At 42.7% G+C, this 14,262-nt stretch overlaps 1 protein-coding gene across 7 annotated transcripts in view; it reads left to right on the top strand.

Annotated features, from left to right (window-relative positions):
- The window catches only part of Aig1 (androgen induced 1), a 222,679-nt gene that overhangs the window by 186,515 nt on the left and 21,902 nt on the right, over nucleotides 1-14,262 (top strand). Inside the window, exons 5-7 of one of the 7 annotated variants that reach the window (XR_005090197.1) lie at nucleotides 5,814-5,867; nucleotides 8,679-10,017; nucleotides 10,959-11,058. The exons of 4 other annotated variants lie outside the window; for them this stretch is intronic. Coding sequence is in view for 1 of the 3 variants with exons in the window: in XM_037200290.1 (XP_037056185.1) it covers nucleotides 5,814-5,838 (25 nt within the window). In the remaining 2 variants the exon portion in view is untranslated. Of the gene's footprint in view, nucleotides 1-5,813; nucleotides 5,868-8,678; nucleotides 11,059-14,262 lie in introns of all 7 variants that reach the window. 2 more of the 7 variants (XR_005090196.1, XM_037200290.1) reach the window with 2 other exon arrangements.

Raw genomic sequence — 14,262 nt, 5'->3', positions numbered from 1 at the left:
CAGGCAAAAGAAAAAAAAAATACTGCATGTCTGCAGAGTCTCTTTCTCATCCAACTTTTTTTATTTCCATTTTGCGCCCTGTTCTTCTCATGGGTCTTGATCCTCCTTCATGCTGATTGTCTCTGCAGCTTATTAGGAATGTGGAAAGCGTTTTTCTGAAATGTTCCTATGGTTCATGTATTAAGTTATTTCCAGAGCTCAGCTTTCCCCTGAGAGTTGAGAATGTCATTGCTTTCCCATTATTCCAATCTGCTCATTTTTCACAAGCACTTGGTTGAGAAGGCATTGTTTTCTTGTATTCTAACAAGAAGTCTCCATGGACAACTGACATTATGCTCCAGGTCCCTCAGAGTGTCCACTGTGGCATGGGTCAGGTGAGTTTTCAAGCTCTCTCATCTACCCCAAACTCCATGTTGGAGTTTTTCAGAACCCAGTGCCAATTCCTCATTCATTCTTCCCATGTCAGCCTGTCTCTCCTGTGACTGTGAAACCTCCCTCCATCTCAGACCATCAGCTCAGAAACTCTCCTAAGCTTTTCCATATCTACTCAGTTAGCAATTACAAAACCACCTCAAGCCATGCCTGATCTCCCTATCCCATCCCTCCGCCAGCATCATCACCCACCTGGTATTCATGCCAGAAACACACGGGATATCCTGAAGTCATCTCTCTGGCGTCAACAACAGACCACCGGTTGCCAGGCATTGTGCATGCCGGGCATCTTCAGAATCCTCACTCTTTGCTCTGCCTCCGTGAGTAACACTGTGGTCTAGGTTCCTGAACCACTCTTGTTCTCCTGTCTGTCCACAGATCACATGGCTTTTTTAAAAAAAGTGCTCTGAGTATGTGGATTTCTCTTCACTCTTATGGACTAAGTCATTGTCATAGCTTAGTCATCCAGCCGCTGTGACCTTCTCTGATTGTAAAGCACAGTAAGTTCCTCCCAGCCGTGACGCCTTCTCTTTCTCCATACCTCCACCCAGCTCACTTCTTCCAGACTAGGAGTCCACTCTCGTCTCTCTCAGTCCTGCTCATCATCATTCAGGCCCCAGCTTTGGTGCCTCATTTTCAGGGATCCTTCTCTCATGCCCCACACTTGGTTCAGCTTCTCTGTGAAGCATTACTGGCGTCTCTTATTCATTTCTATCAGGGGATTTTAAAATGAGCTAGAGTCATGGGGTTTGAATTTTGTTTCAGTATTTGTTCTCAGAGTCCCCTCCCCTCACTGTCCAGAGTAAAAGAAAGATCTGAAGTCTTAAAGAAGATAGAAAAGCCAGGCAGTGGTGGCGCACACCTTTAATCCCAGCACTCAGGAGGCAGAGGCATGCGAATCTCTGTGAGTTTGAGGCCAGCCTGGTCTAGAGTGAGAGTTCCAGGACAGGCTCCAAAGTTACACAGAGAAACCAAAACCAAACCAAACCAAACCAAAAGACAGTCTCCTTGTCTACAGGTTCTAAGTGTTAATAATCTTTAGACATGACAACAGTCAGAATGATACAAAAAATAGTCCTACATTAACTTAATAAGAGAAATTATGATGGTATGTGAGTTTTAAATGAAAGCAAAGTATGGATATGAATTTATTACATGTACATATATCACACCTGCCTTACACTATGCTCAATAGTAACCACATAAAGTGTCTACAATGTCCCTGCTACCCATTTCTCTAAGATTGAATCTCAGCTTTATTGTCTCTTTTCCCACCTGCCTGATTTACTTAAATTGCCAACACAAGCTCGTAAACTTCGGGAAGAAACCCCGAAGGCCACACTCTGCTGGAGTGACAGCCCATGCGGGAGATGATCCAGTTTATGCACTGGAAACATCTCAAGTCGAAGAGGGTTTTACTTCCTAACGGCCTCCCCGCTTCCCTGAGGGGAGCTGTCTCGGGCTTCTGAGACCCTGAGAGCCCCTGGAGTCTCCGAGCATGCTCTCTGGTGGGCTGCACGTGAATGTTTCTGCGCATGCCCTTACAGTGGCTCCAGGCCCTCCCAGGCTCACCGTCATCATGTGGCATCCATGGCCAGCAATAACCCGGGGGGAAGGGGGCGGGGGAGACAGGTGCCTCTCTGCATTGGAGGCACAGAATAAAAACTAATTGAAAATGGAAGTGCCAATTCAGAAGAGGAGATAGCTGGACCGGAGTTGAGGTCTGCTGTCAGGACTCCCTGGAATGTCAAGTGGAGAGGAATGAAAATAACAAGCAAAACTTGTTCTCAAATCACCATAAAAAAACTTGAACTACCTACAGTTGAAAGATTCCCCTAATAATTTTCAGAGGTAGAGAAGCATCTAACTGCCTTGGATATCATTATATTTTTATTCTTCCATATTTGGAAATATGTAGATATGTTGATACGGAACAAAATTCATTAACTTTCTCAAACAAGCGTCTATTGAGTGCTTCTCACTCACCAGACAGTGCATAGATGGGGGAGGCAAGCAGTTTCTAGAAGCTTTTCTATGTTCACAAAGATGGCGATCTTCTGAAGGACGCAGTAAAATAAAAAGCAAGGTTCCCTGTCCGAGCTAAGGGTCATGAAAAGCTTGCCCACAGAAGTAACCTATACGGTGCTCCACCAAGGATGAACATGAATTAGACTTTGAAAGGTCCAGCGAGAGGAAGAAGATGTCCTCGGGGCAAAGGAAAGGAGGTCACCGTTGCACAGCCAGAGATGTGGGGTACAAACAGAGCCAAGTGTGGTGGTATTGTGTTCCCCAAAATATTATGTACCCTAATAAATTTATCTGGGGTCAGAGAACAGACAGCCACTAGATACAGAGGCTAGAAAATGGTGGCACTCACACCTTTAATCCTAGCATTCCAGAGGGAGAAATCCAGCTGGGATTTCTGTGAGTTCAAGGCCACATTGGAAAGAGCCAGGCATGGTGACTCACGCCATTAATCCCAGGGAGTGATGGTAGAAGGCAGAAAGGTATGTAAGGCGTGAGGACCCGGAACTAGAAGCATTTGGCTTGGTTGAGCATTTGGCTGGTTAAGCTTCAGGCTTTCGAGCAGCAGTTCAGCTGAGATTCGTTCTGGATGAGGACTCAGAGGCTTCCAGTCTAAGGAAACAGGACCAGCTGAGGAACTGGCGAGGTGAGATAGCTGTGGCTTGTTCTGTCTCTCTGATCTACCAGCATTGATCCCAGTAACTGGCCTCAGGTTTGTTTTATTAATAAGACCTTTTAAGGTTCCTGCTACAGCCAAGGACTGTGGACATTTGTGTAATTGCAGCAGCCTGCGTAAATCAACCTCAATTCTCTCCACTAACGCTGTGTGTGTGCGCGTGTGTGCGAGTGTGTGTGTGGGGGGGGGTTCTGTGCAAATGGGGGCTAGAAGCTAACTTTGGATTTCTTCTTCAGTCAGTCCCCAGCCCCATTTTTGAGAGAGGGCCTCTCACTGAAGCTAGAGCCCCTGGATCCAGCTGGATTGGCTGGCCAGGATACTCCAGGGGTCCACCTCTCTCAGCCGCCTGCCTAGCCCTGGGATTGCAGGTACTTTCCCAAGGCTCAGATGTTTCTCTGTAAAGGCTAGAGAGCAAATTCTCATGTTTGCTGAGCAAACTCTTCACCACCCAAGTCATCTCCTCAATTCTTTTTGGTTGGCTTGTTTGTTTTGTTTCTTTCTTTCTTTCTTTTTCTCTCTCTCTTCAGCCTTGTCACAACACCTTTCTTTGAGTGGGTTCTCTAGTGGTTGGCAGCTAGCTGGCTGGGCGAGTGGGTGTTTTGCCCGCTTCCTCTGCCACCCATTTTTGATGGCCACTCCCCCCAGCCTGCTCAGCAGACCCTATTTTTCCATCCCCTTGCTGTGGCTCTAATTTCTTAGCAACCTTTTACAGCCTCCTATGCATTTCCCTACTTCTTCGCAAGAGAGTTTGTTTTTAAAATTCAGATTTCATCATGTTAGTCCTTCTACTTAAAACTCCCCCAACAGTTTGTTTTTTCCTAGTTTGAAGTTTTTGAGGGACATTTCCATTTTGTTATCACTTTTATTTTTCTTTGCATGATGACGTGTCCCTGGGCTGTGAAATTTTCACATGAGAGTGGAAAAAGCAAATGTGTAAGTCACCCCGAAAATCTGAGAACGGCATACAGAAATCTTACATAAACTGAAACGATGCATAAATTTACAGGTACAAATACAAACCATTTTGCAAGAGCCATAAGTGACTTAGCCCCATGACATCTGGTTGGAAAAACATTGGATAAGAAGTAAATGGAATTCTGTGGTTTAGATGAGCTGACTTCTCGGCTCTGCTAGGAGATTGCAAGACAAACGTGACAATTCATTCATAAATTCTTGACAGCCTCTTGAGAAATCCAAGAATTGTCACGAGGACTCTGGTTAGATCTGTTCATCCCCCTAGAGGGGTGAGTAGCTCATCAGACATTGTCAGTGAGCCAAAGAGTTACCACTTCAGGCAAAGTCCATTTCAGCAACACAGGACCTGTGGTTTCCCTTTGATAGCCACCACCTATATGAAATTTTAACCAAATAAATCCATTAAGAAGTTTAGAAAGTTATTGGGCTGACAGGACGGCTTAAGGCACCTGTTGTCCAATGTGATGACCGGGCAGTCATACACATGTACACGCAGCAGCTCCTGTTCCCTGAGGAAGACCTGCAAAAGATCAAGAACAAGGTAAAATTCTAGTACGGATGAGGAAGGGGTTCTGGATACCCCACCCCGACTGGGGAGCTAATGGCAGTTGATGGCTGCCGAATGAGAGAGTTGCTATTCTTTGTAGAAAAGGTCAGCCATTGATAAGCTGCCTGTGCCTTAATGAGTGTTTCTCAACCTTCCTGATGCTACACACCTTGACTACAGTTTCTCATGTCGTGGTGACCCCCCAACCATAAAATTATTTCATTGCTACTTCCTAACTGTAATTTTGCTACTGTTTTGCATTGGAATGTAAATATCTGATATGCAGGGTATCTGATAGGTGACCCCCGTGAAAGGGTCATTGGACCTCCAGAGGGCTTGTGATCCACAGATGAGAACCCCTGTCCTGGTGGGTGACTCCACACCCATGTGCACATGAGCAGCACTAACTGTACTCAGTGGGTTTTTTTTTTCTTTTATGATGAAGTTGAGAAAAAGATAGATATGTTGAGGGACCTAGGGGGATATGGAGGGAGAATGTGGGGATGAATATGGCCAAGATACATTGTTTGCATGTATAAAATTTCCAGAAATTAATTCATATATAATTAGTTTGATTTAAATATAATTTCATTAGATTTTTAAAGACATCTTCTGATCTCCAAGACCAGAAGTGTGTGCACTATCTCACATTTGTGTCTACACACAAGTGCTTATGCACACACATACACAAAATGAATAAATTTAATAAAAATATGAATAAAAATTAATATTAGGGCCAGGTGGTGGTAGCACATACCTTTAATCCCAGCACTTGGGAGGAGGAAGAGCCAAGAGGATCTCTGTAAGTTCAAGGTCAGCCTGGTCTACAGAGCAAGATCCAGGACAGATGCCAAAACTATACAGAGAAACCCTGTCTCAAAAAAACAAACAACAACAACAACAATAATAATAATAATAATAAATAAGAAGAAATCTTTAAATTGAGTACAGTGTGAAATCATGCTATTTGCCTTTCAGGTATCTTTATAGCAAACCCTATTCCAAGTAGATGGCTTTAACATAGACGTTAAGCTATCCCAGAACAAACTTTAAAGGAAAAACTCTCTTTTCTAGTGTATCACTCCTTTATTTGTGTGACAGGAGCAAATATCTAAGTAGGTTTAGGTTTTGCTTTTTCTCACTTTTGAAAATTCCTAGGTTTCAGAAGCCATACCTTGACTGAATTAAAGGTCCTCCTGAAGTGTCCTTGCAGTAAGTAACCTTTCCATCGTTTCTAATATCTACTCATCTCTAATTTCGATGTGGAGGAATCTGATGAACGCTTTACTTCCCTGGAAAATGACCCTGTCTTAGTTTTCTATGGCTGAGTAGAGACACCATGACAAGGCAACCCATAAAAGGAAGCATTTAATTGGGGATTTGCTTACAGTTTCAGAGGATGAGTCTATGACCATCGTGATAGGGAGCATGGCAGACAGGCAGGCAGGCAGGCAGGCAGGCATGGCACAGGAACAGTATCTGAGAACTTAAATCTGCTCCGCAAGCAGCAGGCAGAGAATAGGGAACAGAAGCAGGAGGGAGAGAGACGGGGTGGATGGTTGGGCCTGACTCAGACTTTTGAAACCTCAAAGCCCACCTCCAATGAAACAGCTTCTCCAACAAGGCCACACTTTTCTTAATCCTTCCCAAACAGTTCACTAATTGGGGACCAAGCATTCAAATACATCAGCCTATGAGGGTCATTCTCACTCAGACCACTACAGGCCAACGACCATTCAGGACACATTGTACAATTCGGTCTTTCTCTAAATTAAATCATAGTTCCAGCAGAGTTAAATTTATCTTGTCAAGCTTACCTTTGTTCTTAACATTATTTCCAATTGCAGATGAAGGATTCTTTATTGTAGGAAATTTTTTGCCACACCGAGGATTGAACTTTCTTTCTTTCATTCTTATTCAGCCCAAGGTTATACCAAAAGATGGTGCAATCCATACACAGGATCTTAGGGTCAATCAGATAGAGAATGGGAACAAAGCCACAGGAGCCTCTAGAGAGCTGGTCCACTAAAATACATGGACAAAATCTTCAGAGGCCCCATATAATCTAGCCCCTGACTATTAGTCACCTGACTGTTATCCACTGTTTTTTGTCCTTCAGCCACACTTCACTTCTTTCTGTCCCTCAGACATACTGGGTGTTAATCTGGGCTAAGAGAAACCCAGATAGTTCTCAAAACATTCCTTCCAGTTTTCTGTGACGGTGCATTAAGGAAGAAGTTGTCATGAGAAACTACAGACTAGATAAATATCAGACTCATCCAAGAAGGTGGGAAGAATGGTGTGAGATGGGCAACCTGCAGTCTCTGCTTGAGTATGTATAGCTGTCTCTTACATTCAGCCATCTTGGAGTTTCTGGGTCTAGAGCCTGTGGACTCAGAAGCTGTGATTCTTACGGATTTGGGTTTGGGTGGGACTATACCACCAGCTTTTCTGGACCTCCAGCTTCCAGACAGTGGACAGTGGGACTTCTCAAATCCTTAATCAGTGAGCCAGTTCCTCCCAAATAAACCTCCTTCTGTGGCTCTGGTGAACCCTCTAATACACATGCCATGTTCTTCCTTCCTTTAAGACATCGAATTTTTCATATTTTTCTTCTCAGCTCTCACTCTGCTTCCAATCCCATCCCCTGCCCTACTTAGCTACCCACCCTCAACATCACTTCTTCCAAGAAAACTCCCAATTTCCCCATCTGCCTTAGATCTCAGTGTCCTCTGCCCAGTCACTTGCTGGAATTGTCCCTTAAGAGTCTTCTATCCGTCCAACAGTGATGTTCTGAATGTAAGAACTATGCCTCTTCTGCTTGTTGCTGTAGCCTGACCTTCTAGCACAGTGGCTCTCAATCTTCCTAACGCTGTGACCCTTTAATGCAGTTCCTCATGTTGTGCTGACCCCCAACCATAAAATCATTTTGTTGCCACTTCATAAGTGTAATTTTGCTACCGTTATGGATTTTAATGCAAATATCTGATATGCAACTCCCAAAGGAGTCTGGACCCACAGGTTTGGTGACAGTCAAGTTGTGAGACTTGCTACTGTCTGGCTGTGGCTTTCTTTATGATGTAAAATGATCTAAATGTGAAAATGAAGGTGTGTAAAACATTAGACATCTGGAATTTCCTCTGTTCTATTTTGGGGAATGGTATAGTTTCTCCCCATCTTCTATTTTCAACAACTATCAACGTATGATAGAACTTGTTTTATCTATAATTCTACCTTGCTCTTTTTGTTTTGGAGAGAAATAATTTGCACACCACAAATTCTCCTTTAACGTGTGCAATCAGTGTGTGAGGCTGTTGGTGTGTGACTACTCTAACCCCTAGACATTTGTACCATCACCCAGGAGAATCCTTTTATCCCCTAGGCTGCAATTCCTTATTCTCTAACCCCCACTAACCACCAGCAATGACTAATCTGCTTTCACTCTACATGCATTTGACTATTCTGGACATTTCAAACAGATAGCACTCATACAGTGTGTGCCCTTTTATAACTGGCTTCTTTCATTTAACATGTTGTAGTTTGTATGAGCAACTCACTCCTCTTTAGAGCTGAATAATGCTTCATGTACAGACATACCACATTCTGAGTGTATGTATGTATGTGTGTGAGTGTGTGTGTGTGTGTGTGTGTGTGTGTGTGTGTGTGTGTGTGTGTGCGCGCGTTCTGGTGCATGTGTGCATTTGGGTGCAGGTGGATAGTTTGTGTGAGTGTGTGTGCATACATGCCTGTGTACATTTGTGCATGCATGAGTGGGACTGTGTGTATCAGAGGACAACCTAGGCAATTGTTCCTCAGGCATCATCCACCTCATTTTTTAAAAATCTTTTTAAAATGGTTATTGTACATGTGCATGGTATACAGGGGTGAGAGTGTACACCATGAAATGGCATTTATATGAGGTCAGAGAACAGCTTCATGGAGTCTCTTCCCTCTGTTGACCTTGACATGTGACACTCAGGTCATCAGGCTTGACCAGCAGATGCTTTACCTTTACCTTTCCAGCTCCAAAGATGTAATCCAGCATGGTGTTGAACTTGTGACTTTCCCTCCTCCACCACTTCAGCACACGTTTTTCAGCCTGTACTGCCCCCAGAAACTAAGATGGCCACAACCAGACAAGGAGCTCTCCAAGTCACCCAGGCCAGGTGCCCAGCAAGCCCCAGGAACAGACTTAATTTTCAAGTGTGAGTTCTGGAGGATTGAGTTCTTATGCTTAAGTACTATGCAGGCTAACCATAGTACTTAACTGTCACCCCAGCCCAAACTACCATATTTCGCTTATGCAATCTTCAATTGCTGGACAGCTCTCTTATTAGAATTTTTTAGGGGGAGTGGGGATAGGGGTAGAACTTGGAAAGTATCAAATGCACAAATTAAAAAAAAGAGAGAGAGAGAAAGAGCTGATGAAGAAACTGCATGTTCTCATAACATGGGAAGTTCCTGGCTGAACGTAGAGAACACAGTAAGAAGAGATTCTGTCTGCCTCCTCTTCAGAGCTCCACCTATCAGCTCCATTAAACTAGTTGAAGTTCCGTGAACTCACCTCAGAAACATGTTCATTGCTCTGCCTGAACTATTTGTTTCTGGGCCTCACAATCATCCTTAATCTATCTTTGAATCTCAGATCAGATATTCTCTGGCACTGTGACTCACCTGTGGTTTCCCCTTTCAAGGACTCACAACATCATCAGTGGCACAGCTTTGACAAACCCACATACCACACTACACCACAACTAGGCTGTAATCTTATGGGCAAGAGCTATGGCACTTCTCCTATTAGTCACATGGCCTGGGTAAATGCCTGGTGTCTGGAAGGAACTTGCTAAGTCAAAATAATTAATAGTGGAACAAAGGGATAGTGTATATTGTTGAAAACTTCCATCCAGGCCGGCATCACAATGCACACCTGTAATCCAAGCACTTAGAGGCAGAAGTAGGAAGATTTTCATGTCAATGCCAGAGGAAGATCTTGTCTTAAAAAAAAAAAAAAGGCAACAACTAATAGATTGCTTGAATCCTTGCACTTTGAAGAAGCTAAGATGCAGGGCAGAACAGATGGTGGGTGCCTTTCCCACACACTGGCAGTTGCATTTCCTCAGAGATGAATTTCTCTATCTTTAAAAAAAATAAGTGAGAACTAGAGTAAGTAATGTTTGTCAAAACATATTTTTCTTTCTAGAAAACGTTGAGAATGAGTCTTTAGAAATGATTAAATTATCAGTTTTCTCATTTTTTTTGGTTGTCCACACCGAGCATTCCACTCTCAATGATAATTTCTCAACACAACTCGAAGAAAGAAACAGGCAGTTTGCAGAGCTACGCACTGGCGGAGACATGCATGGTAATAACCAGGATTTCACATATAACCCATCCTTAGAAATGGCCTCTGAAGGACTGGGATGATGGCTCCCTAGGAATAGTGCTTGCCATGCAAGTGGCAGTTTGAATCCCCAGAACCCACAGAAGGACAGATGTGGAAGTGCATGCATCTGTAATTTCAGCAGTCCTGTAGGGAGCTGAAAGGTGGAGACTGGAGGATCCCCAAAAGCTTGCAGGCCAGCTAGTTTAACATACTCTGCAGCAAAAATGATACCCTGTCTCAAAAGGTAGAAGATGGGGACAGACACCCAATGTATCCATATTCACATTGTAGCATACACACAAACATAAACAATACTAATAATAATGATGATAATATTAATAATAATAATAATATAATAAATAGTATCCTAACAGACACAGTTTACTAGCAGTTTGCCAACCCCTAACACCTACAAAGACTTGTTGACTCAGTTAAAATTTTGACTATGTACACTTACTTCTTAAAGGTACCAAATTATAGAAATCAAAGTTTTTAATCATATATCAAATCAGTAGAGATGTTGCCTAGACTTGAGTAAATGAAATAGACACACAGAGAAAATAAAATTAGATTTATAACACTGTACACTAAGCCTTTGAATGGAAGTTTCCTTGAAGGGGTCACCATATAGAAGTAACTGATACACAGATAATTAAGGGAACTTGATCTGTTGAACAAAAGCAGACAATGATTCTCTGTCTTTTAATAGTTTATTCCTCAGTATGTGATTCCTTAAAGCAATGACGTTGTTTGTTTTTATGAGATAAATAGTGGGAAATGGTCTTGAATTGGCTCTCACTTTGCAGTCCAAAGTGTATCTTAAGGCATGGTCCCCTGTGCCTATCTAGTGATGAGCTGAGACAAAAACAATGTTCCTTCAGATTGCCACATTCAAGGTATTCATTAACGATATTTATCAGGGCTCTTGTGAGGAAGCTGCATGGCCAACATTGACCAGCCCTGTATTGTATGAAGTTGCTAGCATCTGAGTAACAGGGAGCTCACCGCAAAGGCCATCAGGTAGGTTTCCATGGTAGCAGTCTTCTTTTGTCACATTTCTAACAGATCGAATCTGCCTACTCACCGTGCTACTGCTTAATGAAAAGAAAGTGGAATATTGGTAACGCTGGTAGTCAGGGCTGGTCTCCAGGTGCTGCACCAAGGTGAGCATGTCTGCTCGGGTTTTCTTTTCAAGCAGTGATCCGCTAAGGAGGACTGGTGGCCCTTTGATCTTAGGACATGTTAATGACCTCCAGTCATCTCTTATTATTGCTATAGCGATAAGTAGAACTAAATGAGAAGTAAAACCATTTCATCATAGCTGCCTCTTACAGTAGACACGCTTGTAATTCAAAGATAGTAAGAATTCAATGTAACATTATGGAAGAAAGGACAACATTGAAGAATGAAAACCTTTGGTTGGTGTTGAGTTCAAGTGTGTGTTCGTTTTTCCCAGAGTCTCAACACCTGGGTTTCCTTGTGATCCTTATTACCTAAAATAAATGCATTGTGGTATCGTCTCCCTTTTGTTGTAAACTGATGCTTTTATCTGTTAGCTGCATATATGGAATGGACTTTGCAGCCTTCTTATTCTTCAAGAAGTGAACAGTGACGTTAAATAATACTCAGTCATCTAGCCAAAGAAAACTTACCAGGGCTCCACATCGTCCTGCTACTCAGTCCTATAAAACATCACACATTCCTCTGAGATGAGTGGAGAAAGAAAACTCTTAATCTGATTTCATTTCATTTTCTTTTCTGACTCTCATAGGCTGGGAGCTCTGAACACATTTATGAACCAGTCCATCTTTAGTACTTCTCTTTCCACTACTTCAATCATGCAATCTGCACAGGTGGTGGCGTGGTTTTACTTATAGTTTTAATCTTCGATATAAATGGCTTAGGTGGGTGCTACATTCATGGAGATCTATAGAAGCTTCCGTCATGTGGAAACTGTGTCTTTTTAATATTTTAAATAAGAAAACTTCAGTAGAATAGAGTATAGAAATTAATAGGTATTTAGGCATAAATGTGATCATTGAGGACCCAGGACTGAGGTACTAAAGTAAATCAGAGGCTAAAGGTTTCTAGCTTGAAGTTGTCTGGGAGTTTCCATGCACCTTTAGGACAGATGTTATAGGAATGTGGACATGAAAAGGTACAAACAGAGATGGCATGCAAATGACTATTGAAAAAAAAACAGAGGTAGATGGTTATGGCAATATATCCCTGCAGTCTCAACACTGTGAGGCAGAGGCAGCAGACTTGTGAATTTGAAGCTAGCATGAGCTGAGACTTTATCTGAAAAATAAAAAAGAGAAGAATTAAGGAAAGGAAGAGACAGAGGAAAGGGAGGAACAAAGGGAAAATACGTGTGTGTGTGTGTGTGTGTGTGTGTGTGTGTGTGTGTGTGTGTATCAAATTGAACAGACTTTAAGTCAAAATCTACTTACAAGAGCCAGAGAGTGCCATCATATTATAAGGGGACCAAATCAATGGGAAGAATTAGCATATTATAAATATTATGTGCCTAATATTCAAGTATCTAAATATGTTTAAAAAAAACATTACAACTTAAAGGGAGAAATGATTGGCAATCCAATCATTGTAGAACACACCAATACTTCAGTGTCAATAGACAGATGTGCAGACAGAAAATGAGTCATATGGGGATAGACTTGAGAAGCCCTGGAGATCTGTGGACCTCACAGAACGTCCCATCCCATACCAACAGAGCACTTTTTCTTTAAGCAGTTGTTTTCTTTTTATTTAACACTTTATTTCCTTTTCAAAAATTTAAACATATTCAAGCCCAACCTCCTCTCATCATGGTCCTCCATCCCTTTCTACCTGTAGTACTTAGGGTTTCTATTGCTGTGATAAAACGCCATAACCAAAAGTAACTTGTGGAAGAAAGGGTTAACCTTATATGTCCAGGACAGGAAACTGGAGGCAGGAACTGAAGTAGAGACCATGGAGGAGTGCTGCTTACTGGCTTGCTCCTCATGGCTTGCTCAATCGGCTTTCTTCTAGCACCCCGCCCAAGCGTGACATCACTCCCAGTAAGCTGGACCTTCCCATATCGATCACCAATTGACAAGATGGACCACAGCCTTGCCCACAGGCCAATCTAGGAAGGGCATTTTCTCAATTAAGATTCCCTCTTTGAAAAGACTCTAGCTTGTATCAAATCAACATAAAACTAGTCAGGACACCACCCAAATTTGAGGTTAATTCTTTCTTCTTCTTCTTCTTCTTCTTCTTCTTCTTCTTCTTCTTCTTCTTCTTCTTCTTCTTCTTCTTCTTCTTCTTCTTCTTCTTCTTCTTCTCCTTTTTCTTCTTCTTCTCCTCCTCCTCCTCCTCCTCCTTCTTCTTCCTTCTTTTCTTCTTCTCCTTTTTCTTCTCCTCCTCCTCCTTCTTCTTCCTTCTTCTCCTCCTCCTCCTCCTTCTTCTTCTACTTCTTTCCCCATTGATTCTAGTTTGTGTTACTCAGCTGTTCTGGGGAGTTGGACCCTGCCCTGGTGTGTGATCATCCTGTCAAAGGTCGTATCATTAAAGAACACTAAGTGTGTTCTCACAGCAACTATCAAATGCAATAGCTCCTCCACTAGTGGTGATGTGATGCACACTCTTTAAAGAAATAAATAGATGCTAAAAGCAAGAAGAACTAGCTGAAAGAATTGGATGTGGCGTTCCTTGAGGGGCAGAGCCAGCCATGAGGAGGAGGGTAAGGGCTACAATTCTGGAGGCAGGGAGTTTCTGCTCTTTGAAATATAAAGCTTTTAGAACTTCTGATTGCTGGATGCAGAGTAACGAACAAACGTTAAGTCAACTTTCGAAAGAAACACCAACTTTCTACAACTGTCCTGCACAGTAGTGGGAGTGTCACGGGTCACACGAGGGCCATGTTGCTCTGAGACTGAGACCACTGCTTCTGGGTCACAGACCACGTCTGCTTCACAAACTGTTGCGTTCCCATCTCTGACATCACTTAGGCTTGTTACATTATATATGTGGAGTGAAAAAATAAGTAAACTGAACATTTCTCACTGGGAGAAGGAGCGCTGTGGCAATGGCAGAGACGTTCTCACCATACAGTGACATTGGGCACAGCTCAAAACAGGAGCGCCAGAAGTCTCCGGAGCAGCGTTTCTCAACCTGTGGGCCTCGACCCCTTTGGTGGTCAAACAACCTTTTCCCAGGGTCACATATCAGATATCTTGC

Source organism: Peromyscus leucopus, chromosome 8a (assembly GCF_004664715.2).
Source record: "Peromyscus leucopus breed LL Stock chromosome 8a, UCI_PerLeu_2.1, whole genome shotgun sequence".
NCBI lineage: Eukaryota > Metazoa > Chordata > Mammalia > Rodentia > Cricetidae > Peromyscus > Peromyscus leucopus.
Note: the sequence above shows the minus strand (reverse complement) of the source record. Positions and strands in the feature narration are given on the sequence as shown.